The sequence below is a fragment of the Aegilops tauschii genome, chromosome 3, assembly GCF_002575655.3.
Source record: "Aegilops tauschii subsp. strangulata cultivar AL8/78 chromosome 3, Aet v6.0, whole genome shotgun sequence".
NCBI lineage: Eukaryota > Viridiplantae > Streptophyta > Magnoliopsida > Poales > Poaceae > Aegilops > Aegilops tauschii.
The window spans coordinates 39,133,020-39,158,781 of NC_053037.3; the positions used below are offsets into that span (position 1 = coordinate 39,133,020).

Sequence of the window (25,762 nt, forward strand, 5' to 3'; positions counted from 1 at the left end):
TTGGAGTTCAAATAAGTTTAAAAAACATTGATTATCATAAAAAATACATTGATTATCAATGATCTTTTTGTGTACAATCTGAATTGTCAATATGAATCCTCAACGATTTAGAAATGGTGAAGACTCATATTGCGACCACAAATTCTACACATAGAGTTCAATGAAGACCAAGTGCTTGTGATAGGTTAAGAATTAACATATTTAAGGTGGTAAAATTTTTGCTAGGGGAGCGAGGTGGGACTAAAAACAGCCTGCCACAACCTCTTTACTACCGGTTCATGCCATGAACCGGTACTGCCTCTTTAGTACCGGTTCGTGGCATGAACCGGTACTACAAGTTCGCCCCGAACCGGTACTAAAAATCTCCTCCCACCTAGCCGTTTGAACCGGCAGTAATGTGTCTATTAGTACCGGCTCAAATGCAAACCGGCACTAATATGTCTCACATTTGACCCTTTTTCTACTAGGGTAGGTGTAGCCTGAAGGATGCTCACCGTTTTCTTCGCCTCCTTGGCTAAGAGTGGCCAAGGCCGAATGAACTCGATGCAACAGTCCTCGAGCTTGGAGCAATTGTGACAGTGAGCCAGCTTCAACATGTCTAATGCGTTATCTTTTGAGATGTTCTCAGCCAAGAAGTTTTGACATATGGCCCTCATCCTGTCCAGGCCGAACCGACATGCCGCCCCGAGCATCTCTCCTGCCGCCCCTGTGCTAACTAGAGGTTCCAACTTGTCGGTGTAGGCAAAGTTGAGCATGGCCTTGAAGACATCAGCCTTCATACGTCAATCTGTATGAGGTGGTCATCCCTGATATTCACTGCTCCCGCCATCGCTTCACATAGGATTGGCGATCGCGCGGCGATCACAAGACGGTGGGCGTGAATTTCGCTATTCTCGACCAGAAAGCACACGTCCGCCCCATCTCCGCTCACCAGCAGCTTCCCAAGTTGCGATGCGATGCTGGACTCCGGCACGGTAATCATGGCCCTGGTTGTGGGAGAGCACGTAATAGTGTAGGGATTCGTGATGAGAGCAACGTTGCAGTGTATGGTTAAGGAGCCATCATGTGCTAGGTACTTTGATTTTGCAGACTCTAAGGTGATTAACCTTCCAAGTCCCCAACCTTCATTGTTTCCGGCATATACTGCACATATTTGTTGTTCCACGTAATCTATGGCCATGGTTGACTTCCTTCTTGGGTCAAAGATCTTGAAGGTGCTGGACACCTCGACACCACGGTCCGGAGGATCAGTCAACAGCCTGAGGTACACAGATATGTTCCCTTGGTCCTCTCCCGCATCTCCTGATGGGTTCACCTCTATCCTCCAGTTGTAACCGCCGACGTGGAAAGCACCCGAATGGATCACATGGCCAACACCATGGCTGCTCTGAACGGAACGGAAGTTGGGTATCCTGAACTCGTGCACGCCATGCACTTTTTGAGACATGTTATAAGTAGACCAGGTCTTCCCAGGTGGCAGGCCATTGACACGGTCCGAGGACGAGGAGTTATGTGCGGCTACTCTTTCCATGATCTCGGTTATCAAAGAGCTAGGTGCAGCTTTCTTTGATGATGAGCTCCTGGAATTCTTGTGTCTTGGTCACAGCAGCGCACATGGCAGGGGCGGAAGCTATGTACTCGATGCAAGAATCCTCGAGCTGGCGGCAGCTGTAGCGGCCGCGCACGACCAGCAACGTGGCCATGACATTGGTGGTGTCCATGCTCTCGGACAGTATGTTCTCGCACATAAGCCTCGGCCTCTCTACGTCATACCGATCCGCAGCCACGAGCAGGTCGCGTGCCATGGCTTCACGGCGCCTCGCCGCATATATCTGTTTGCAAGCAGGCTGGTCTTTGCTTGTTGGTTTGATGGGCAGCTCATCGGTGTAGATGAAGCGGAGCATGGCCCTAAAGGTGGAGGCTCTCATGTCTTCGATGACGACGCGCGTGGCAGCAGCACCATCATTCGTCTGCCAGCGGAGCTGCGCGGCGAAGACCGGCGATTGCATGGCTAGCACGAGCTTGTGTGCCCGGATCTCGGTCTGCTCCACAACGAAGGTCACGTCTGGCTCCAAGCAAGGTGGTCTCATGTCTGTTTCTGGTCCATCCTCCATCCTCGTGCAGAAGTTTGCGGATATCGTGAGAGATGGTGGGTGGAGGCACCATGCAAAGTGGTGGCATGTCTTCGGTGGTGGGGGTGCACGCCTCGATTATGACGTAGACGGTGCAGTGGATGGTGAGGCGATCGTCTCTCACGTAGCTGCTCTCATGGGCAAGGAACGCGCGGGGAACCGAGAGCTTCCAGGTCATGCCCGATGTAGCCGTCGTGGAGATGGAGAAGACGTTGGAGCCGCCGCTTCGCCACACGGCAGGTGGCGACTCACCCAGCGGGTCCTCGATCCGGAGACTGGCCTTGGCGACGACGTCCTTGGTGATCCGGAGGCTGACCAGCTCGAGGGAGATTGAGGAGAGTTCACCCTTATAATCGAACCAGCAGCCGAGCTCCCAGGTGTGGCCACCGGCGCTGAAGGCGCCGGACCTGATGATGGTGAAGCAATATTTGTCGGCGACGCTGCCGAGATGCTTCCGCTGGCTGTAGCCGACGATGTCAAACTGGTGTGTGCCACGGACGAGCTTCGTCCTGTGCGTCGACGCCGTCCTCTGCGGCTCCGACGCCATGGCCGGGCGGTTCAGCTTCTCGATCGCTAGATCGATCGATGAGGATGCAAAGTTGCAAACGCAAACACGTGTGCTCAAGAAAACATAGACTTTTTTTTTAGGGAACAAGAAAACATAGATTTGATTGAACTCGATCTCCTTATATATGATTTTTTTATCAACTCAAAGAGGTTTATTAGTTAACCAATCATTTCTACTTTATTCTGCCAGGAAACATGAAACATGTCGAATGCCAAGGATGCTAGATGGCCGGACTCCTACCCCACCACGTTTTTTTCATGGTAATACGTGTCTCCTTTATCTATATACATCTATACTCTAGGGCGCCGCTACAAATCAGATGATTGATCTTACAAAAAGATCAACCGCCTGACTAGCCGTCTGATGTAGTTTGCGTGGCCATTCGATCTTGCAGCAGCGCAACGCGCTGTCTTCCTCCTCAGGCTGGTAGTGCACGTCTTCCTCCTCACTCGTCGGAGCAGCAGACCCAGTAGCAGTGCCCGCCGCCAGGGTATCGATGTGCGAGCGGTAAACATCTTGCTCTGTTGGGAGCGACGTGTTTCATGTTATATAGTACGGAGTCAAAACCCTAGATGGCATACAACATGCGGTTACAAGAGATAAGACTTGGGAGAGAAGAAAGGAGAAGATGGTTACATGAATATCTCATACAAACTACCTCCTAGTCTATATCTCTATCATATCTCGTGATAAACATGGCCCGGCCCGCATATGTATGATGTTTGACACTCCCCCTTAATCACAACTTCATCAGATTGAGATTATGCTTAAATTCTTTAAAGTTTCTGATAGGCAGGGCTTTAGTAAACCCATCTGCAACTTGATCTCTGCAATGAATGAACCGAATATCAAGCTGTTTCCGTGCAACTCTTTCTCTGACAAAGTGAAAGTCTATCTCTATGTGCTTTGTTCTGGCATGAAAAACTGGATTTGCAGACAAGTAGGTACCACCAAGATTATCACACCACAAACATGGAGCTTGAGAACTATGTATACCAAGTTCTTTTAACATTGATTGAACCCATATGATTTCAGCTGTGGCATTAGCTAATGCTTTGTACTCTGCTTCTGTGCTAGATCGAGACACAGTGACCTGTTTTCTTGCACACCACGAAATCAAGTTAGGTCCAAAGAATATGGCAAATCCACCAGTGGAGCGCCTGTCATCTAGACAGCCTGCCCAATCAGAATCAGAGAAAGCACTAACCAGAGTTGAGGGTGACTTGCTGAAATTAAGGCCAATGCTCAAGGTGTGTTTAACATATCTGACAATGTGTTTTGCAGCAGTCCAATGCACGATGGTAGGAGCATGCAGAAACTGACATACCTTGTTAACAGCAAAGGAGATATCAGGCCTTGTTATGGTCAAGTACTGTAGTGCACCTACTAAACTCCTGTACTTTGTACTGTCCTCTTGATTCAAGAGTTGCCCTTCTGTGAGAGATAGCTTTTCTGAGCTGGATAATGGAGTGAAGGAGGGTTTACAACCTTGCAGTCCTGCCTTTCTAACCAGATCATTAGCATACTTCTCTTGAGAGAGATGGAGTCCTTCCTTGTGTTTCTTCACTTCAATCCCTAAGGGAAAAATGCAAATCTCCAAGATCCTTGAGAGCAAATTCTGCACTTAAATCCTTCAACAATGATGCAATGGCCTCACTAGATGAACTTGTAACAATAATGTCATCAACATAGATGAAAACAAATATGCAAGTATTGAGCTTATTGTAAATGAACAGTGAGGTATCTGACTTGGAAGGAACAAAATCAAGTGATTGCATCTTGTGACTAAGACGGGAGTACCACGCCCTTGGAGCTTGCTTCAAGCCATAGAGTGCTTTATCAAGTTTGCACACAAATGAAGGATTAGATTTGCTCTCAAACCCAGGAGGCTGTTTCATATACACCTCTTCTTCCAGAACACCATGAAGGAACGCGTTCTGTACATCTAGCTGTCTGAGACTCCATCCTCTAGAGACAACAATAGACAGAACAAGGCGAATGGTGGGAGCTTTTACAACTGGACTAAATGTATCCTCATAATCAATACCATATCTCTGTTTAAAGCCTTTTGCAACAAGCCTAGCCTTGTATCTATCAATAGTTCCATCAGATTTTCTCTTAACTCTGAACACCCACTTGCAATCTATAAGATTTTTACCTTGCCGTGGGGAACCAAATGCCATGTTTTATTTTTCTTCAGTGCCACATATTCTTCCATCATTGCTTTTCTCCACTTTTCATCTCCAAGTGCCTCATCCAGAGTTCTTGGTTCAGCATGTTCATCTTTAGAACAAACGAGACCATATTTGCTTAGATTTTTGTAATTAAGGGGTTGAGTTACACCTTTTTGTAACCGTGTGAGCCGCCTAGACTGCACTGCTGAATCAGCCGGCGCAAAAGATCCGGAGCCGCACACAGGAGTCCCTGGCGCAGGCGATCCCGAGGCAGATTCGCCTGGCACCCGCACCGGATCCTCTGTGGCTTCAGCACGTGATGGCAAAGTTGTATCAGCCGCAGAAGATCCTGGCGCACCAGCCGGCTCATCATGAGCCAATGATTGTGCGGGGCCACGAGGATTAGCACCGAAGCTCGCGCCCTCCTGGCTGGTCGGGTCAGCGCTGGATCCCGCGCCGGTCGGCCGCGCCTGGGCCCGCCGCTTGTAGCAGTACGGTTGGTCGGGGAAGCGCACGCCGCCCGCTCCACTGGGACGCCGCCGCGTGGCATCGGGCGAGCCGCCAGCCGAGGGCTGGTCCACATGCGCGGCAGATTCCGTCGCTGGCAGGTCTGGCGCGTCTGCCAACGCTGATCCCGGCGCGGATCTTCTGGGTTGCAACTGGTTCGGCGCCGATCCCAAGGGAAATTTGTTCCCCAAATATGGACACAGCCAATATGGCACTTGAGGGCCATTTTCTTCATCATTTTCTTCGCTGATTGTTCCTGCAACATCACCAGAGAACTCGGTTGCACCATTAGGAGGGTTAGTCGGTATTGAATCATCACAAGTAATTCCCCCATGATCAAGGCCGGTGAGAGAAGGAGGCAAGAGTAGAATTTCTTTGCGAAGTAAGGCACCGGCGTTGGGATGAAGATCAACGAAAGGAAACTTCGTTTCATCAAAAACAACTTCACGGGAGATATAAACTCGCCCCGTGGACATCTAGGCACTTGACACCTTTGTGTTGGGCGCTATACCCAAGAAATACACATTGCTTTGACCGAAGCATAAGTTTGCGTTGATTGTACGGACGAAGATTGGGCCAACATGCACACCCAAAAACACGAAGAGACGTGTAGTTGGGTTTGGTGTGGAGTAGCCGTTCTACTGGAGTTTCATTATTGATAACACGACTAGGAAGCATGTTAATGATATGAACGGCGGTGAGAAAGGCTTCATCCCAGAATTTCAAAGTCATGGAGGCGCCAGCTAAAAGAGCTAGACCGACCTCAACAATGTGTCTGTACTTGCGTTCAGCAGAGCCGTTTTGTTGGTGAGCGTGGGGGCACGACACATGGTGAGAGATGCCGAGAGTTTGAAAGAAAGAGTTTAATTTCTCATACTCTCCGCCCCAGTCTGATTGGACAACAAGTATCTTGCTGTCAAATTGGCGTTCAACGAGTGCTTGAAAGTTCTTAAAAACTTGAAAGACATCGGATCTTTTCTTAAGAAGATAAATCCAGGAAAATTTGCTGTAGTCATCAATGAAACTTACATAGTACGTATGTCTACCTACTGAGTTGGGGCAGGACCCCAAACATCTGAAAAAATTAATTGCAATGGTTTGGTAGACACACTTGTGGATATAGGATAGGGTAGCTGATGACTCTTAGCTCGTTGACAGGAATCACAAATAGTTTCAATATTGCGCTCACCAACAAACGGGAGCTTATTCTTTCTAAGTAATTTTTCCACTAAAGAAAAAGATGCATGTCCTAGACGATCATGCCATCGTGTGGACTAAAGCTTCATACCACCACAAGCTTGTTTATTCAGTCTCCTAAGCTCCGGAATCAACGGGTAGAGTCCACGAACGCATCTACCTCGATAAAGAATTCTCTTCGTCACCTGATCCTTGATAAAAAAGAAGTAAGGGTGAAACTCAAGGAAGACATGATTATCAAGAGCAATTCTATGGACAGAGAGAAGACTTTTGTCGGCATTAGGAACATGCAAAATTTTCCTAAGATGGATTTTACGAGAAGGGGTACTAAAACTTGAATGACCAATGTGACTAATCTCCATACCTTCACCACTAATTGTGTGGATTTGGTCCTTGCGGCGGTATTTCTCCTTCATGGTCACCTTCTCGAGCTCGTTGGTGATGTGGTTGGTGGCGCCGCTGTCGACATACCAGTTGGTGTCGATTCCGTAGGAGCCATCTGCAGCCGCCGCCACCTTGTCATCATCTTGAGAGGAATCGTGGTCCTCTTCGTAGCGGTACCAGCAATCTTTTGCTGTGTGCCCCAACTTGCCACATATCTGGCACCGAGGGGCATCAGGACGTGCGCGAGGATTGCCGCCCCCCGCGGCGAGATCTGTTGCTGGTGGGAGCACGCCTGCTGTTGCGAGAGTTGGACCCGCCGTCGTTGCCGCCTCCATTGGACCTCCCCCTGCCACGGGAGAAGCCGCCACGTCGAGAGGAGCCGCCACGTCCACGAGAGGCCGAGTTCGTGGAGGACTTGAAGCCGCCGCCGCCGTTACCGTGGAAGTGCACCATCCGCTGATCGAAATTGGAGAGCATGGCGAAGAGCTCGTCGATGGTGACGGGGGTGACACGAGCATCCAGAGCGGAGATCAGCAGATGGTAGTCGGCGTCGAGCCCGTGGATGATGTAGGAGATGAGCTCATCGTCGAGGATCGCCTTGCCCGCCGCGGTCGACTCGTCGGCGTAGCCGCGCATGGTGGCGAAGTAGGAGGCGACGGAGAGGTTGCCCTTCTGCGCATTGATGAGAGAGGTACGGATGTTGTTGATGCGACTCACCGACTGCGACGAGTACATGCCGGCGAGCGTCGTCCAGAGCGCGCCCGCGGTGGTGACCGTGGTCACCGTGAGGAGCACCTCCTTCGTGAGGTTGCTCAGCAGGTAGCCAAGGACCTGCTGGTCCTCCCGGACCTAGATTGGGTGGAGAGGGTTGGGCGTTGAAGTCTCCTTGCCTTCTTTGTTGGTGGTGACGAGGAGCTTTGCCGGCTCCGGCTGGGTGCCGTCGACGTAGCCGAAAACCCCGGCGCCACGCAGTTGAGGTATGATCTGCGTGCGCTATAGCACGTAGTTCGTGCGGGATAGCTTCTCGGTGACCTGGCCATTGAGACTAGGCTGTAAGGAAGCGCCGGAGGAGGAAGACATGGTGTGGCTTCGGCACAGGTGGTTCTGGTAGCTAGATGAGTTGAAGAAGAGGGGCTCTGATTACCATGTGCGAGCGGTAAACGTCTTGCTCCGTTGGGAGCGACGTGCTTCATGTTATATAGTAGGGAGCCAAAACCCTAGATGGCATACAACATGCGGTTACAAGAGAAAAGACTTGGGAGAGAAGAAAGGAGAAGATGGTTACATGAATATCTCATACAAACTACCTTCTAGTCTATATCTCTATCATATCTTGTGATAAACATGGCCCGGCCCGCATATGTATGATGTTTGACAATCGATTGTCGGTCACAGCGATGCCCCTTTGAAGCACATCCGCGGTCTGGCGGTGCTCCATTGAAGCACCTCCGCACTCCGGCGATGCTCCACTGAAGCACCGGCGGCTCAGATGATGCTTCATCGCAACACCAATTTCCTGGCAACGCTCCATTGAAGCACCGGCGATGCAGCACCGTCGACGGCGAGTATCGACATGGATGCTGTGTTGTAGCACCGTCGCTGGCGAGCATCTACATGGATGCTACGTCGCAGCAAGTCACCGCCAAGCAGCACCATGGATGCTCCGTTGCAGAATCGTAGTCAATCTTCCCCCATTCTCAGTCATGGATGCTGTGTTGCGATGCAGTGTCTCCGCAGCGCCGGCGGTGGTCGATCTGACAGACAAGAGGAAGGCCAGGCTACGGCGCGGGGGAGGGGAGACGCACAGTTCTGGTCGCGGCAGTCACCGGCAGTCGCGCCGCATCTCGTACAGAGATGTGTGCGAGAAGAGAGAAAGGGGCAAATTGTTTGAGAGTGCGCTGTTTGTTGGCTCTTTTTTCACGTGCGTCAAGACTTGTTTCTGTATGTATGTACCTGGCCATTAGTCTGCATTAGAAAGAATGAAGCTTTTTGTGTTGTTTTTTCATGTGGGTTGGTTGCAGAATGAGACGAGCATGTGCGTATGACGGTCAATGTATACCCGTCTGGGTACTCGGCGGAGGAGGGTGGGGAGCACATATCTGTCTACCTCCGTTTATGGTCTGATCCTGGAACTGCTAGGGTCAAGTTGTCCAAGAAGTTCCGGATCGGTGACCCTAGTGGCAAATCACCATTGATTGTGCTTTGTTCAGAAGATATTTTTACTAGGGTACGTGAAACCTGGGGGTTTCAAAAGTTCACAATGGTGAATTCTGCAAAGTCACGATACATAGGTCACAATGGTTCCTTTACCATACGTTGCGACCTTGAAGTCCACACGAAGGCGTGCACTACTAGTACTAGCACCACCATCGCCAAACCTATGATCGTCGTGCCGCCGTCCAACATTGTCAGGCACCTCGAGCAGCTGATGGTGAGCAAGCAATGGTCAGACGTGACGTCCCTGGTCCAGGAGAGCGAGATTCACACGCACTGGCTCATCATCGCCGTGCGGTCGCTGCTTCTATACGACACATTAGAGGCATCGACAACCAACAGTGTCATACGGATCGAAGATATGAAGGTCGTTGTGCTCAGGGCCATACTCCACTTTGTCTATACCGATGAGCTGGTTCCTGTGAATGAAACGGTGGTAGCCAGAGAAATGATGGCGGCGGCATGCCGGTTCCGCCTGGAGTGGATGAAGGCCATGTGCGAGAATTTGCTCGCTCATCTCCTGTCGAAAGACAACGCGATGAGCACTCTGGAGCTGGCATTGCGACACCACTACGAGGAGCTCAAGATTTACTGCAACGACTTCACTGAACGTGCAATGAAGTGATGAAAAAACACTTTACTTCGATATTTATGCCTCAGAATTTGAAATTGAAGTTGTAGAACTGAAGCTTGCCGATTCCACATTGTATGCCTCCGAATTCTTAACTAGTTTCTTCCATGTATCTATCGACAAGTTTGAATGTATATATGTACTACTACATCACATGAAACATCTAGCAATCTGTGAGATGTTCACAGTACTCTAAACTTTCCTGTGGTCGCTCACCTCCCTAGCATCCCACTGCACATGTTCACGCCGCCACCGCCTTCACCTGAGGCAACTCCGCTGGCACATTGACCATTTGGCACAAGCTTGTGGCACACCATACACCCTGGGGCGTTGTACGGCGGCGAGGGGTCTAGGATTTTTATTGTGTCATTGAGGAGAGGGCCTTTTCCCCTGGTAGATGAGTTGAACATTAGTAATATATAAACTTATGAAAGATTAGGAGATATAATTGTAGAAGAGAAAAGCAAATGCTACTTGTCCATGTAAACGACCTCTCCATATAGTACTACTTGGCAGTTTTAGCGCCATTTAGCCCCAGTTTAGCATCAATTTAGCTGATTTAGAGGCTGAAGCTATTTGCCATAACATGCTATTTGCACTTTTCGTTGTTGTGTTTTTCTTTTGCGAGGCCATCATGAATTGTTTAACAGATACCGTCAAACTATTATCTTGTCCTTATATTGGACGTAAACTATAGGATCCCTGCTAATGGAAGAAGACACTGTCTAATTTTTTATCTGAAGTTATCATAAATATTGGGGAAAATACAGTTGCACTTTAACCTAAGAACAAACAGAGAAGAATAAAACTCTGACCGAAAATATCATGAAGCAACATTAAATCAGGAATCTTCTTAAACATTATCCAACCATCTAAATTTCAGGTCGAGATAGAGATATTAGGAACCAGCATTCAAGCACTTGAGGATGACGGTGCCGGAGCAAGGTTAGCACCGTCAGCGGAAGCAATCGAGGACGACGCTGTTGAAGCGGGGTCAATAGCATCTCTGCTAACACTCAAGGTCGATGATGATGGTACGGATGCGAGGTCAACAGTATCCCTGGCCTCTTCCACTTTCCTTCCTTGCAGAGCTTCCATTTCTTCACCCAGCATCCCTGTCACCTTCCCTCCTAATTCTGGCTCAAGCTGTTCAGCCAGTGGGTACAATTTCTCGTCTTGAATCTGCAAGGTAAACAAAATATACGACCAAACTCAAAATTCACCCTTCATTGACATAAATGGCTAATATATAAAATATGCATGCCAAGTAAAATTTGTAACTGTGAAATTAGCACGTCCTAATACAACTCCACTGTCCTTACAGGATGTTGTTTCTCCGGGGCAGAAGAATATAAACAGTGGTGGTGGTGTTCTTGCTTGGAACAGATGGAATAGAGACAATACTATCAGTTTGTGCGAAGCCCGGGGGAACCATCACAGAGTTGGCGTTCGCATTCATAGAATTTGGCATGTATATGAAGGCTTGGTTGGCATTTGGGTCCACCATCTGCATAGTAAAAGCATGAAAGTCAGGTGAATTGACTACTTGTGACATAATCTGAACATGGGCACGGCTGGATGCACTTTGCAAGATTAGCTGACGCATTAAGGATTAAAAAAATTAAGTCAAAAAATGGTCATCTCTCATGCCATAATACCTGTCGGTGTAGATTGATTTCTTGATACACACCACGCCAAGCATGGTGCAGTGGCCTCGGCATGTTATACGTATATGGCTTCATGCCGCTAGGAACCCAAGGAGTGAAATGCTGTTGTGGGAATTGCTGATACCCGAAGCCTGCAGGAACCTGTGGTGGGAACATGCCAGGCACTCCTGGACCGACGTAGAACTGACGGGGAGCAAAATTTTGTGGTACTGCGGGTGCTAGAACTCCTGCGTTCTGAATACGAGCAAAGTGTGCCTAGAAACAATGTCAGTAGCATTAAGCTTGTGTTGTGTCCCTTGTATATATTCTTGAAACAGTGGCAGATCTAATGTTCAAATATTCATTGACACACAGGTGACATGAGAGAACTTGTTTTACTGAACTTTATTTGGACGGTAAAAAAATAACCATTTTGTTAACACTCATCCACATTGATTCTCAGTCTATGTTATTCTTAGGATGGGACAATATACAACTTATTTATAACTGAACAGGTTTTCTTTTAGTTAGTCAGTTATGTGTAAAAATGAAACAAATAATACGTAAATAATTGGACATGTAGTAGGCATGGACACATAGCAATATCAAAACTCAAACAACACTTATCAGGATATAAGATCGGAAAGGTGTGATGACTCCCGGGAGTTCCGACACCCTCTTATCATGTCCATCCAGTCCTGATGAGATTCGTGCTTCGGTCAGAGCATTCGCAGCACCTGGGCATTCTTTCACGAGTTTGACTCGGACTAATCTCCTAGCCCTAGCATCTAGGCACAACGCAGACTAAAGAGCCGACCTCATGTGATAGGATGTGACACACTTGACACACATTGTCGGCTGTCACGATCAGAAGTAGCTGCGCTGAGAGGCTATGTGCTGCCGTATTGTGCTTGTAGCCCTGCAAATCAGAACGGGTAGTAGGCAGGGTTCGGATCGCGAGGAATGAGAATCTACAACCAACGGTATGGATAAAGGGGTGCCCTTGCCCACGGGAGCTAAATATCCAGTCTCTTAAACCTTACCTTGCCGTAAGGGAGAGGACACCGTCTAAAGTTATCCTGAATATTGGTGGAAATGCAGTTGCACTTTAACTTAAGAACAAATAAGAATAAAACTCTTGCCCGAAAATATCATGAAGTAACATCAAATCAGGAATCTTCTTAAACATTGTCCAGTCATCTAAATTCTAGGTTGATAGAGATGTTAGGAATCAGCGTTCAAGCACTCAAGGATGACGATGCGGAAGCATAGTTAGCAGCGTCGCCGGAAGCACTCGAGGATGATGGTGCATCGCTCAAAGCCCTCAAGGTCAAGGATGATGATACGGACGCAAGGTCAACAGTATCGCTGGCCTCTTCAACTTTGTTTCTCTGCAGAGCTTCCATTGCTTCACCCAGCATCCCTGTCACCTTCCCTCCTGATAATGGCTCAAGCTGTTCAGCCAGCGGGACAATTTTCGCCTTGAATCTGCAACGTAAACAAAATATAGAACCAAACTGAAACTCACCCTTCATTGACATAAATGGCCAATTTATAAACATGAATGGCAAGTAAAACTTGTAACTGTGAAATTAGCACGTCCTAATATAATTCGATTGTCCTTACGAGATGTCGTTGCTCCGGGTCAGAAGAATCAACAGCAGTGGTAGCAGTGTTCTTGCTTGGAATAGACGTAGCACAGACAGTATTATCAGTTTGTGCGAAGCCCGGGGGAACCATCACAGAGTTGGTATTTACATTCATACCATTCGGCAGGTGTGTGAAGGCTTGGTTCGCATTTGGGTACACCATCTGTTGGAAATATGAGCAATTTACCAATGATTTTATTAACAGAAATACTAGATAAAGCATGACCAGAATAGTAGTGATAAAATAAGCCATGCGATTTGACAAAGAGAAGGTAAACAACATCTTCATATACAAACTGTAACTAAACATATCTAGAGCAGACAGTATAGCAAGTTGCATATATGAAATAGAGTCTAACATATCTAGGGCAAATACTAGAACAAGGAACTGTAGCAGGACCTCTAATAGAAAGGAGAAGAACACACACGGGACAGCAGCAGCAGAAGCGCTGGACTTGGGGTCGGTGTCCTCTCCTGCCATGTCGTCGAGGAGGTCGTGGACGTCGGGGAAGAAGTCGTCGTCGGGGAAGTAGTCGTCGGCGACCGGATCGTCCGGGATGAAGCAGCCAGTAGTCGCGCTGAGCGCTCCCCAAAAACCTTATCACCCTTCTCCCGTACAAGACTCAAAAGGTGCGGTTTCGGAGGCCTACTGTCCCGACGTGCGGTGCACGCCGCAAGCCAGGATGAGGAAGACAGCAGCAGCTCAGAGATGGAACCGATGGCGAGGGAATGAGTAGTTCTGGTGCGTCTCTCTGAGAGGAGCGACCTCCCTTTTATAGGTGCAAGAGAAGGAGGCGAGAGGGCAGCGAGGGAAGGTGAAACGAAGAGACGAAGATGAAGCAAACAGCCAGTAGCCGAAGGGCTGCACCGTTCGCATTCAAACTCCACTATACTTTTCAGCTTCCGTGTGACCTTTCGCATACTCGTCGTGCGTGACAAAAATTTAGACATCGGCTCGGCTCATTCCCGCAACCCGCGGCGCGGTGCGTCGTGTCGTGATGTGGCGTGGCGTGGCGTGGCGAGGCGGGCGGCGGAGGAGGAGCACGCGTGGATGTCCCTCTTGTTCTCATGCTCATACATGTGGGGAAAGAACCTCCCTTATAAAGAGGTCCAACTCCCTCTAAACTAGCAATGTGGGACTAAACTTTAGTTCCACCTCTTGCCTTGCACGAATGGGCTGCGTGAGCCTCTAGGATTTATTAGGAATTTCTGAAACTGCTATTGGGCTGGCCCATAATAGACAAAATTCCAGCAATCCCCCACCAGATCCCAAAGGCACACAAAATTTGCCTTTGGTTCCAAAACACTGTTTTATATACCGGTACTGCAGTGGAGACTATTAAGTTGAACTTCCACCGAGAACTCTATGCTACACTAGTAAGCAACTTGAACAGTGGACTGGGCCTTGAACTGCAAGTTTTCTGCGAATCTAGCTTCACATAAAGCCTTGACCGATACGTGGCTACCGTGGGTCTTCCCCGCGGGTGGAGCTTATGCGTCATACTCCGTGACCTTTCATGAGTTTACTAGAGAGAACCCTACTCTCATAGATTGCGACGTTTGACAATCAGACTCATATAGGTGTGTTCTTCAAAAGATGTTCTGCAAGATAACATCTCTGCTTAAATGAGCCACTTAGAACACATTAAGATATACATCAACCTGCCATGCAGATTAGGAGAGTATTGCATCAAATGGAGTGGTATTGTGAATAGTAAGGATACTCTCCTCTTAGTTGACCAACAGCTTGTCTTCCACATCTAATTCACGGGATCTCCGATCACAAAGAATAGGTTACCACTGTGAACAACTCATATTGTGGGTCTCATACCCATCTCCCTCAATGCATTATTTATCACATTACGTGATAGACCCTTAGTAAAAGGATCTGCCAGATTTTTAGACGTTTGGATATAATCCAATGCAATAACTCCGGAGTTTTTCATTTTCCTGACAGACTTTAACCTTCTCTGAACGTGTCTTGATGACTTCATGTTATCCTTTGAGCTGCTCACTTTCGTGATCACAGTTTGATTGTCGCAGTTCATAAGGATACCCGGTACAGGTTTCTCAACAATCGGCATGTCATTCAAGAGCCGACGAAGCCAATCTGCTTCGACCGTAGCTGTATCTAGTGCTGTGAGTTCTGCTTCCATTGTTGACCTCGTTAAGATGGTCTGCTTGCAAGACTTCCAAGAAACAATGCCACCTCCATGAGTGAATACATATCCGCTCGTGGCCTTTACCTCATCAGCATCTGAGATCCAGTTTGAGTCACTATACCCTTCAAGCACCTTTGGGTGCCCGGTGTAGTGAATTCCATAATTTGCAGTGCCTTTCAAATAACGCAAAACCCTCTCTAGAGCCTTCCAATGCACATCTCCTGGTTTTGAGACAAACCGACTCAGTTTGCTAATAGCAAAAGAGATGTCAGGTCTTGTAGCACTTGCTAAGTACATAAGCGAGTCAATAATCTGAGAATATTTCAATTGATCTCTAGCAATTCTTCGATTCTTTCGAAGTAACACACTTGCATCATAAGGTGTTGGAGAGGGCTTGCAGTCACTATAGCCAAAGCGAGTCAAGATCTTTTCCACATAGTGAGATTGAAGCAATGTAATCCCACCATCATCGTCTCTCAACAACTTGATGTTCAGAATGACATCAGCCACTCCTAAATCCTTCATCTCAAAACAGCGAGACAGGAAATTCTTGACCTCCTTAATAACATTCAGATTTGTTCCGAAAATCAGTATGTCATCAACATACAAGCAAAGCATAACTTGCTCGCCCCCACCATGGGGATAGTACACACATTTGTCAGCTTTGTTCACAACAAAGCCTGCAGCTATTAAAGTTCTTTCAAACTTCTCATGCCACTATTTGGGTGCTTGCTTGAGTTCATACGAAGACTTCAGCAACTTGCACACTTTTCCTTCCTGACCATTTAGTACAAACCCATCTGGTTGTTCCATATAAATTTCCTCGTCCAACTCTCCATTTAGGAAAGCAGTCTTAATATCCATTTAATGAACGAGAAGACCATGTGAGGCAGCTAGTGAAAGTAGAACTCGAATAGTGGTTAGTCGAGCCACAGGTGAGTAAGTATAAAAGAAGTCTTCACCTTCCTTTTGGGTATAACCCTTAGCCACGAGCCGAGCCTTGTACTTTTCAATAGTACCATCAGGCCTAAGCTTCTTCTTGAATACCCATTTGCATCCTATAGGTTCGCACCCATAAGGACGATCAGTTATCTCCCAAGTTTCATTCGCCAAGATAGAATCCATCTCGCTACGAACTGCTTCCTTCCAATAGTCAGCATCTTCAGATGCATAGGCCTCTGAAATAGAACTGGGAGTGTCATCTATGAGATACACAAGAAAATAATCACCAAAGGACTTTGCAGTCCTCTGTCTATTGCTCCTAGTAGGAACTTCATTGTTCTCCTCCACGGGACTTTCAAAGTGTTCCATCGAAATGGCAGGTTTGGTAATTGTAACTGGTTCCTGATTCAATGAACTAGGCATCTCCTGATTAGATGAGGTATCCATATCCTTCATGGGAAAGATATCTTCAAAGAAAGTTGCATCATTCGACTCCATGATCGTACCGACATGCATGTCAGGTACCTCAGATTTTACAACCAAGAGTCTATAGCCAATGCTATGAAAAGCATATCCCAGGAAAACACAATCCACAGTCTTTGGTCCAAGCTTCCGCTTCTTTGGAATTGGAACATTGACTTTCGCCAAACAACCCCATGTTCGTAGATAAGAGAGTTTTAACCTTTTCTTCTCCCATTCCTCGAATGGAGTTATCTCTTTGTTCTTTTTGGGAACTCGGTTTAGGACATGACATGCCGTCAATATCGCCTCCCCCCACCATGCCTTGGAGAGACCCGATGTGTCTAACATGGCGTTAACCAAATCAGTTAGAGTACGGTTCTTTCTTTCGGCCACCCCATTTGACTGAGGTGAATAGGGAGGCGTCCTGTCATAGATTATACCATGTTCTGCACAAAAAGCATCAAATTCATTGGAAAAATACTCTCCACCACGGTCGGACCTAAGCCTCTTGATTTTCCGATCAAGTTGATTTTCCACTTCAGCTTTATAGATCTTGAAAAACTTCAAAGCCTCATCCTTAGATTTCAGAAGATACACACGGCAGTATCTAGTGGAGTCATCAATTAACGTCATGAAATATTTCTTTCCACCTTTTGTCAAAACACCATTCATTTCACATAGATCTGAATGTATGAGCTCTAGTGGTGCAAGATTTCTCGTTTCCGCAGTCGTGTGAGACTTACGAGGTTCCTTAGCTTGCACACATACTTGACACTTAGATCCCTTGACAGTGGTGAAACTAGGGATTAAGTTCAACTTCGCTAGTTGCGACATGCAACCAAAATTAACATGACAGAGACGTGAATGCCACACATTGGATTCACTATTGTTGCAAATATGATTAACAACTTTATTGCAAACATCTGATAAGGATAAACTAAACAGGCCTCCTGACTCATAGCCTTTACCAACAAAGGTTCCATAGTTCGATATTACAAATTTATTCGACTTAAAGACAAGCTTATAGCCATCTCTACACAGAAGAGATCCGCTAACAAGATTTTTATTGACGGAGGGGACATAATGCACGTTCTTCAGCCGCATGATCTTCCCCGAAGTAAACTTCAGATCGATCGTGCCAACACCACGAACAGAAGCACTTGAACCGTTGCCCATCAGCATGGTTGAAGTCCCTGCGGTCTGATAAGACGAAAACTTGGAAATATCACCGCATACATGCACATTAGCACCCGTATCAATCAACCAGTCAAGAGAATGACATACTGAAAGAATAGTGGGAAATATACCATACCCAGCATCCTTCATGTCAGTGTCTCCAATGACAACATTAGCGGTCTTGCCGCCTTTCCCGGGATGACGCTTGTCATAGCGATTAGGGCAAGTAGGAGCCCAATGATCAGGATCCCCACACACATGACAAGCACCTTTCTTCTTGTCATTATTCTTCTTGAAGTTCGTGTGTTGCACAGCCTTGTTCTTCCCATCAAACTTTGCTTTACCATCAAACTTGCCCTTGTTCTTGAACTTGTGGGGCTGGAAGTTCTGCTTCTGTACCACATTGGCACTAGATCCTCCCTCAATACCTCGAGCACGTGTATCCTTTGCTCTCGCCTTTTCTTCCACATCAAGAGTGCCAATGAGATCCGGGACGGAAAACTCCTGTCTCTTATGCTTCAGTAAGGTAGCAAAGTTCCTCCACGAAGGAGGAAGCTTAGTGATGATACCTCCGGCAACAAACTTGTCCGGTAGCATACAACTGAAGTGCTCAAGTTCTCTAGCAAATGACTGTATCTCATGAGCTTGCTCAACCACGGAGCGCTCTTCAGTCATCCTGTAATCATAGAATTGCTCCATGATGTACAGCTCGGTGCCAGCATCCAAGACCCCAAACTTGGCCTCGAGTGCATCCCATATATCTTTTCCATTATCAATTGACGCATAAGCATCAACTATGTTCTAACCAAGAACACTCAAGAGAGCAGCCTTAAACACAGTATCCATTTTCTAAAAAGCTTGTGCCTGTTGAGCATCAAGCTCTCCTTCAGGTTTGCCGAGAGTGGCATCATAGCAACTCATAGTTTGAAACCATAAGACTGCTCTCACGCGCCACCTCTTATAGTGGATACCCTCAAACATAGGAGGTCTCATGGAAGCAGCAAAACCACTCGGGGTAAATTGCCTATAATAAGGTTTTTGGATTGTTGGAAATATGAGCAATTTACCGAATGATTTTATTAACAGAAATACTAGATAAAGCATGACCAGAATAGTAGTGATAAAATAAGCCATCGATTTGACAAAGAGAAGGTAAACAACATCTTCATATACGAACTGTAACTAAACATATCTAGAGCAGACAGTATAGCAAGTTGCATATATGAAATAGAGTCTAACATATGTAGGGCAAATACCAGAACAAGGAACTGTAGCAGGACCTCTAATAGAAAGGAGAAGAACGCGTACGGGATAGCAGCAATAGAACCGTTGGACTTGGGGTCGGTGTCCTCACCTGCCATGTCGTCGAGGAGGTCGGGGAAGTAGTCGTCGGCGACCGGATCGTCCGTGATGAAGCAGCCAGTAGTCGCGCTGAACGCTCCCCAAAAACCTTATCACCCTTCTCCCGTACATGACTCAAAAGGTGTGGTTTCGGAGGCCTACTGTCCCGACATGCGGTGCACGCCGCAGGCTGGGATGAGGAAGACAGCAGCAGCTCAGAGATGGAACCGATGGCGAGCGAAGGAGTTGTTCTGGTGCGTCTCTCTGAGAGGAGCGACCTCCCTTTTATAGGCGCAAGAGAACATCGGCTCAGCTCATTCCCGCAACCCGCGGCGCGTCGCGTCGAGGCGTGGCGAGGCGGGCGGCGGAGGAGGAGCGCGCGTGGATGTCCCTCTTGTTCTCATGCTCATACATGTGGGGAAAGAACCTCCTTTATAAAGAGGTCCAACTCCCTCTAAACTAGCAATGTGGGACTAAACTTTAGTTCCACCTCTTGCCTTGCACGAATGGGCTGCGTGGGCCTCTAGGATTTATTAGGAATTTCTGAAACTGCTATTGGGCTGGCCCATAATAGACAAAATTCCAGCACCATCTGCATAGTAAAAGCACCAAAGTCTGGTGAATTGACTACTTGTGACATAATCTGAACATGGGCACGGCTGGACGCACTTTGCAAGACCAGCTGATGCATTAAGGATTAAAAAAATTAAGTCAAAAAATGGTCATATCTCATGCCATAATACCTGTTGGTGTACATTGATTTCTTGATGCACGCCACGCCCAGCATGGTGCAGTGGCCTCGGCATGTTATATGTATATGGCATCATGCCGCTAGGAACCCAGGGAGTGAAATGCTATTGTGGGAATTGCTGATACACGATGCCTGCAGGAACCTGTGGTGGGAACATGCCAGGCACTCCTGGACCGACGTAGAACTGACGGGGAGCAAAATTTTGTGGTACTGCGGATGCTAGAACTCCTGCGTTGTGAATACGAGCAAAGTGTGCCTAGAAACAATGTTAGTAGCATTAAGCTTGTGATGTATCCCTTGTATATATTCTTGAAACAGTTGCAGATCTAATGTTCAAATATTCAGTGACACACAGGTGACAAGAGAGAACTTGTTTTACTTAACTTTATTTGGACGGTAAGAAAATAACCATTTTGTTAACACTCATCCACATTGATTCTCAGTCTATGTTATTCTTAGGATGGGACAATATACAACTTATTTATAACTGAACAGATTTTCTTTTAGTTCATCAGCTATGTGTAAAAATGAAACAAATAATATGTAAATAATTGAACATGTAGTAGACATGGACACATAGCAATATTAGAACTCAAACAACACTTATCAGCATATAAGATTAATTAAAAGAAGTCACTAGTTATCACTTATCAGCAGAAGGCACCTAATGTACAAAATGATCACTTGGGAAAGACATACCACTAGCATCGCTGGTCTTTCCTCTTTGCGTTGAGCTACACCAACATAAAATGGCTTTTACAAACTATCTTCCTGTTCATCCCATCAATCTACCACATTGATTAAAGACGATTTAATAATCTAAACTAGTCAACTGGATGCATTGGGGACGTTTGCATACAACTAAACCATATTACTTACAGCCTTGTGGACAGCTTCAATAGTTGTAAATGACACAAAGCCATAACCCTTGCTCCTTCCTTGTGAATCAACCATAACCTAAAAAAATGTTAAGAAGGTGAGCCATGATACTAAGAATCAGAATTAGCTAGCAAATAAAGAGAGAAGTACCTTGCATGATCCTATCTCACCAGAAAATTCAAATAACCCTCTAAGATTTAGATCATTAATACTACCATCTAGATTCTTCACGTATAGATTGAGCCCTTCAAACTTTTTGAATTTCTCATTTCTCGCACGCTCAAAGTTTTCTTTCAGCTCTGCTTCTCTTTCTGACTTTTTCTGAGCTCTTCCAACATACAAAATTGAATCCTTAATCATCTTACCATTAAGACTTTTCACAGCTTTTGCAGCACATTCTGATTCCCCATAGTTAATGAATCCAAAGCATTTGGATATTCCATCATTATCTCTCATTATTACAACACTAGTAATTGTACCGAATGGACCAAACTCTTGCAGAAGGTCATTGTGAGTGAATTCCTTTGGAAAGTTCTTCACATATACATTTGTATAATTACTCAAGTTGATATTTGGCTGCCTCTCCTGACGACGAATGAAGAGACCTACAAAAATTTGTTTGCCATTCACCAACTTGCCATTCAAGTTGTCGATGGCATCATTGGCAGATGTCTCCTCTGCAAACTGAACAAATCCGTACCCTTTTGATTGACCGTTAAAGTGAGTGGCCACTTTGCATGATAGTATAGTGCCATAGCGACCAAACATATCACTCAAGCTCTTGCCATCAATATTTGGCACAAAAAATTTTATGAATATATTGGCCTTTCCACTCAATCGCAGCGTTGGGTCCCTATTCAAGAACATAACTCGGATATGCTTCCCGTTGGCAGGGGTAAAATTTAAAGAGTCTAATGCACGTTTGGCTGCAAAACAATCACATACAAAATTATTAGAGGTAATTGTAGTATTAAACTCAAATCATCTAGTAGGGCAAGCAAACATACAAAGAAAAAGAAATCAGGTTAAGATGAAAACAATAGTGTAGGTATGGTATGTATATGTATAATTGACCACGATACAACATGGTGTATTATATATGACAGGATGTTCATCGAACAGACAATTATCGTATGCCCGATATGCAAAGCTAATATCCAATTTGAACTATGTACAATTTTTCTCTTCACTAATTTGGCAGCGTGGAGCATGAATAAACTGATGAAAATTTGACTAGGTTAACTATGAAATCCATGGAGCCATCGTGATCATACAATCTACCTAGTGTAATGTAGCACATTTCAACACCATGGTGCACAAAGTAGAAAAAATCTTAACGAACTTTTAATCCACATTCAGTTCCCTCCTGTATATATTTTCCAAATTGCCACACCAACATTTGAAGGCATCTATGGAAACAACAATGAATATTGGTTAAACTAGAAAACAAACTGCATGGACTAACCTTCAAAAAAATAGCTCACTAACCAAGTCAACTCCCAAATGTTACACCATAAAAAAGATAGACAACACCAATAACAGAAACTTGTCCTTCTGTTTAGATAGAAAGAAATAAGAACATAGACACACAGTAATTGTAAACAAATTCTAGCTATTTGTTTTTTCCTAATCATATGCACATCCGAGTCCGAGTCGGATTGTGACAATGTTAACTTCCACGGGGATGTCTTACACCATGCATGCTGCACAATCTACATGAAACCATAAGGAAATTTAAGCTCTACTTCCATTCTCTTATGTTCTTAATTCCCATGTGCAATCTACGAATCTTGGCTATCTTATAAATAAACCGCGTGGCCCAATTTAACAAAGAGCTAATTTTTTTTCTTGCTAACCAATTCAACTCCCAAAAGTTAGACCGTAAGTAAGATAGATGACGTCAATAATATGAACATAACATTTCGTTTATGACAGAATCCCACAAGTAGAAAAAATGCATTAGTTGAAATAATTGTGAGTGTCTACTTGTTTTCTCAAAATAATATATCCAATTTTGAGTCGGATTCCGACATATTCGGCAACATTATTTTCCGCGTCGAATTTTACACCATGGTGCACAATCTACGCAGAAATCTTAATAGGATGTTAACCCAAATTCTATTCTTTTCTATTCGTAATGAAAGAAATCTATGAAGCCATAAACTCAGATGGAATCAACAATTAATGTTAGCTAACTTGAAACAAACCAACCCAAAGTTCACAAAAAACTACAATTCCTCTCGCTGATGATTCAATCCAAGTATTACGGCGTAAGTAAGATAGACATCAACAATAATGGCAACATTTAGTTTGTGACAAAAAAATATATATGTAGATAAAAACACATTAATTACAACCGGTGTGTGTGCGTACTTGACTATTCCGAATCATACATCCGACTCTAAGTCGTATTCTGACGGCATTTGTTTCCACGAAGATTTTTTGCCATATCGGAAACCCAAATCAGTTACGGATTCCAACACTAATGTCAGTGCTCGGCAACATATTTTCTACAAACTGCTGATTCCATTCTCTTCCTAATCTACAGTGCCTTGAAGTTATATTTATTGTTGTAACCTATCGAAGCGAGGGTCTTGTTTTTTTATGGAATGTGCATAAACCCAATCTATATTTAGTCAAAATTCCATTCTCTTCCTAATCGTCAAATGCAATCTATGAAGTCATTCCCTCATTGGTAACAATGATGAACCTTGGCTGACTTGAAAACAAATCATGTCACCTAATTTAATAAAAACTACAATTCCTCTCGCTAACAATTCAACTCCCAAATGTTACACCATAAATAAGATACACAACCACCACTAATATGAACATGTCATTTTGTTTACGGCATAACTCAGCGAACAGATAAACACATATTAATTGGAACAATTGTGTGTGTCTACTTATTTTTCCAAAATCATACATCTTGTTCCGAGTCGGATTGACAGCACTATTTTCTGTGGCGTTTTTCTACCCCATGGTGCACAATCTATGGAGAACTCTTAACAGAATTTTAACCCAAATTCTTATTCTCTTCTGTTCATAATAAAAACAAGCAATCTATGAAGCCTTTCACTCAGACACAAACACCAATTAATGTTGGCTAATTTCAAAAATAACCAACCCAACTTAACAACAAACTACAATTCAATTTGCCAATCGATTCAATTCCATAGTGTTACAACCTGAATAAGATAGACATCACCAATAATAGGAACATGTAAGTTTCTTTACGACAGAAATATATGGTATGTAGGTAGACACACATTTAATTGCAACCACTATTGTGTGTCCATTTGCTTTTGCCAATCATATATCCTATTCCGAGTCCAACTCCGATAGCATCAGATTCCGCAAACCCGAATCGGTTACGGATTCAAACACTACTTATGTTACTGACACGTTGTTCTACAAACTGCAGGTCAACACACTATCTACGCACGTTCCATCAAAAGACCATCGCCTCGGTTGACCAGAACAAGAATATGCCAAAATAGAACTTCAACCGATGGTGTGCCACATCTTGTATGGGAAATCTAGTAAATCACAGACTTCACAACCAAACAGATCTAAAACCACATAGCCTCGTAAGTTCTTTGTATCCCCGATCCAAGCCTGAGTAGATGACATGCAAAGAGACGAAGACAACCCCGCAAAAAAAAAGAGAAAAAAAGAGATGAAGACAAACTCACCGTCCTCCCGACTGTAGAAATTCACGTAGGCGTAACCAAGTGACCTGCCAATGACGTCCCGGCAGACACGGAGGGACGCCACGGGAGCCACCTGGCAGAACAGGGCGTAGATATGCCCCTCCGCCACGCCATCATCTAGGTCGCCGACGTATAGCGAGGCCCTCGAGCCCAACTCTGGTCCAGGAGGACGCATCGTGACGGCCGGGGCCAGCAACGGGCGACCTGCCATTGCGTAAGATGCTCTCCAACCAGTGGCCGGGCACATGATCGGTGGATCGATCTAGCAAGAGTGCCAGCTCACAAGGCAACAGAATACAGTCTCGGAAGGCACATGATCGATTCATCGAGCAGGGGTGCTTTTATAGGTGAACACTCTTGGATAGATATGCTCTCGAGCCCCATCCTCGCTTCTCATTAATTGATGCATTAATTACTTCCTTTTTTATGTAATGATAAGTGTTGGGCATTAATTTTGTGCTCGAGAAGACGAGTGTGTTTTTGATGGAGATATCTGCACGCTGGAGATTGATTGGGTCCACATCTACTATAGGAATTAGTTCGTTCGATCAGTTTCTAGAGCCATATATCACTACCATTTAATGTTTGAGATACTAAACTGGACCGAGCATAGACAGCGTGTGCTGATGGCTTAGACTCCGTCAAGTTGTCGGCTCAGCATTTTGAAGATGGCGTTCAAAAAATTTCAAAGAGCAAAATAGACAAAGATAAGAGTTTAGCACTACGATACTATGAGTGTTGCGTTTGAAGGGAGCATAAGTTTCCCCTAGCAGCTCTTCGGGCAGTCACTACTGACTAGGAGGGTTGGGTGAAATCCAGGGCGGTTCTACATGTAAGTTGTGGGGTCAGCTGACCCCATAACCTTTTTGATTGAAAGCTTAATTTTATTCATATGTATACAAGAAAATAAGACATTTCAAAAAGATCAGTGCATTTGAACGCACAGCCTCCTGGTGCTGGCACTGCACTGGTCAGATCATGTCCCCTTGTTGTCATCCAGGGAAACTAGTCCTCGGCCGCCGCCATAGTTCCATTTCGAGTTGTTCTGGCTACACCAGCCCGGTTTTGCCGAGGCGGTCAAGTCCAAGTGGTTCGAGGCGCTTGACTCCCCCACCGATCGATGTCGGTGTTATACATTTGGCATCACTGTACCAAGTTATCTAGCCTCGGTACGGGCACTAGAAAGGATTGAGGCCTTATCGGATCACGCTCCATTGCTAACCGATTTTGGACA

General features: G+C 45.5%; 2 protein-coding genes and 1 pseudogene across 2 annotated transcripts; 1 reads left to right on the forward strand and 2 right to left on the reverse strand.

Moving 5' to 3' along the window:
* Positions 1 to 404: 404 nt before the first annotated feature.
* On the reverse strand, positions 405 to 2,114 carry LOC141020914 (BTB/POZ and MATH domain-containing protein 1-like). Its single transcript, XM_073495886.1, has 3 exons — positions 1,774 to 2,114; positions 932 to 1,595; positions 405 to 758 (listed from the first exon to the last, which is right to left on the reverse strand). Exons 1-3 carry the CDS (start codon positions 2,112 to 2,114, stop codon positions 405 to 407), a joined length of 1,359 nt encoding a protein of 452 aa, XP_073351987.1.
* A 6,889-nt stretch (positions 2,115 to 9,003) lies between these two features.
* LOC109769078 (BTB/POZ and MATH domain-containing protein 1-like) lies at positions 9,004 to 9,801 on the forward strand. Its single transcript, XM_020327812.1, has one exon. It carries the CDS (start codon positions 9,004 to 9,006, stop codon positions 9,799 to 9,801), a length of 798 nt encoding a protein of 265 aa, XP_020183401.1.
* Positions 9,802 to 10,423: 622 nt separating this feature from the next.
* On the reverse strand, positions 10,424 to 24,739 carry LOC109769079 (polyadenylate-binding protein 3-like; annotated as a pseudogene).
* Positions 24,740 to 25,762: the final 1,023 nt, after the last annotated feature.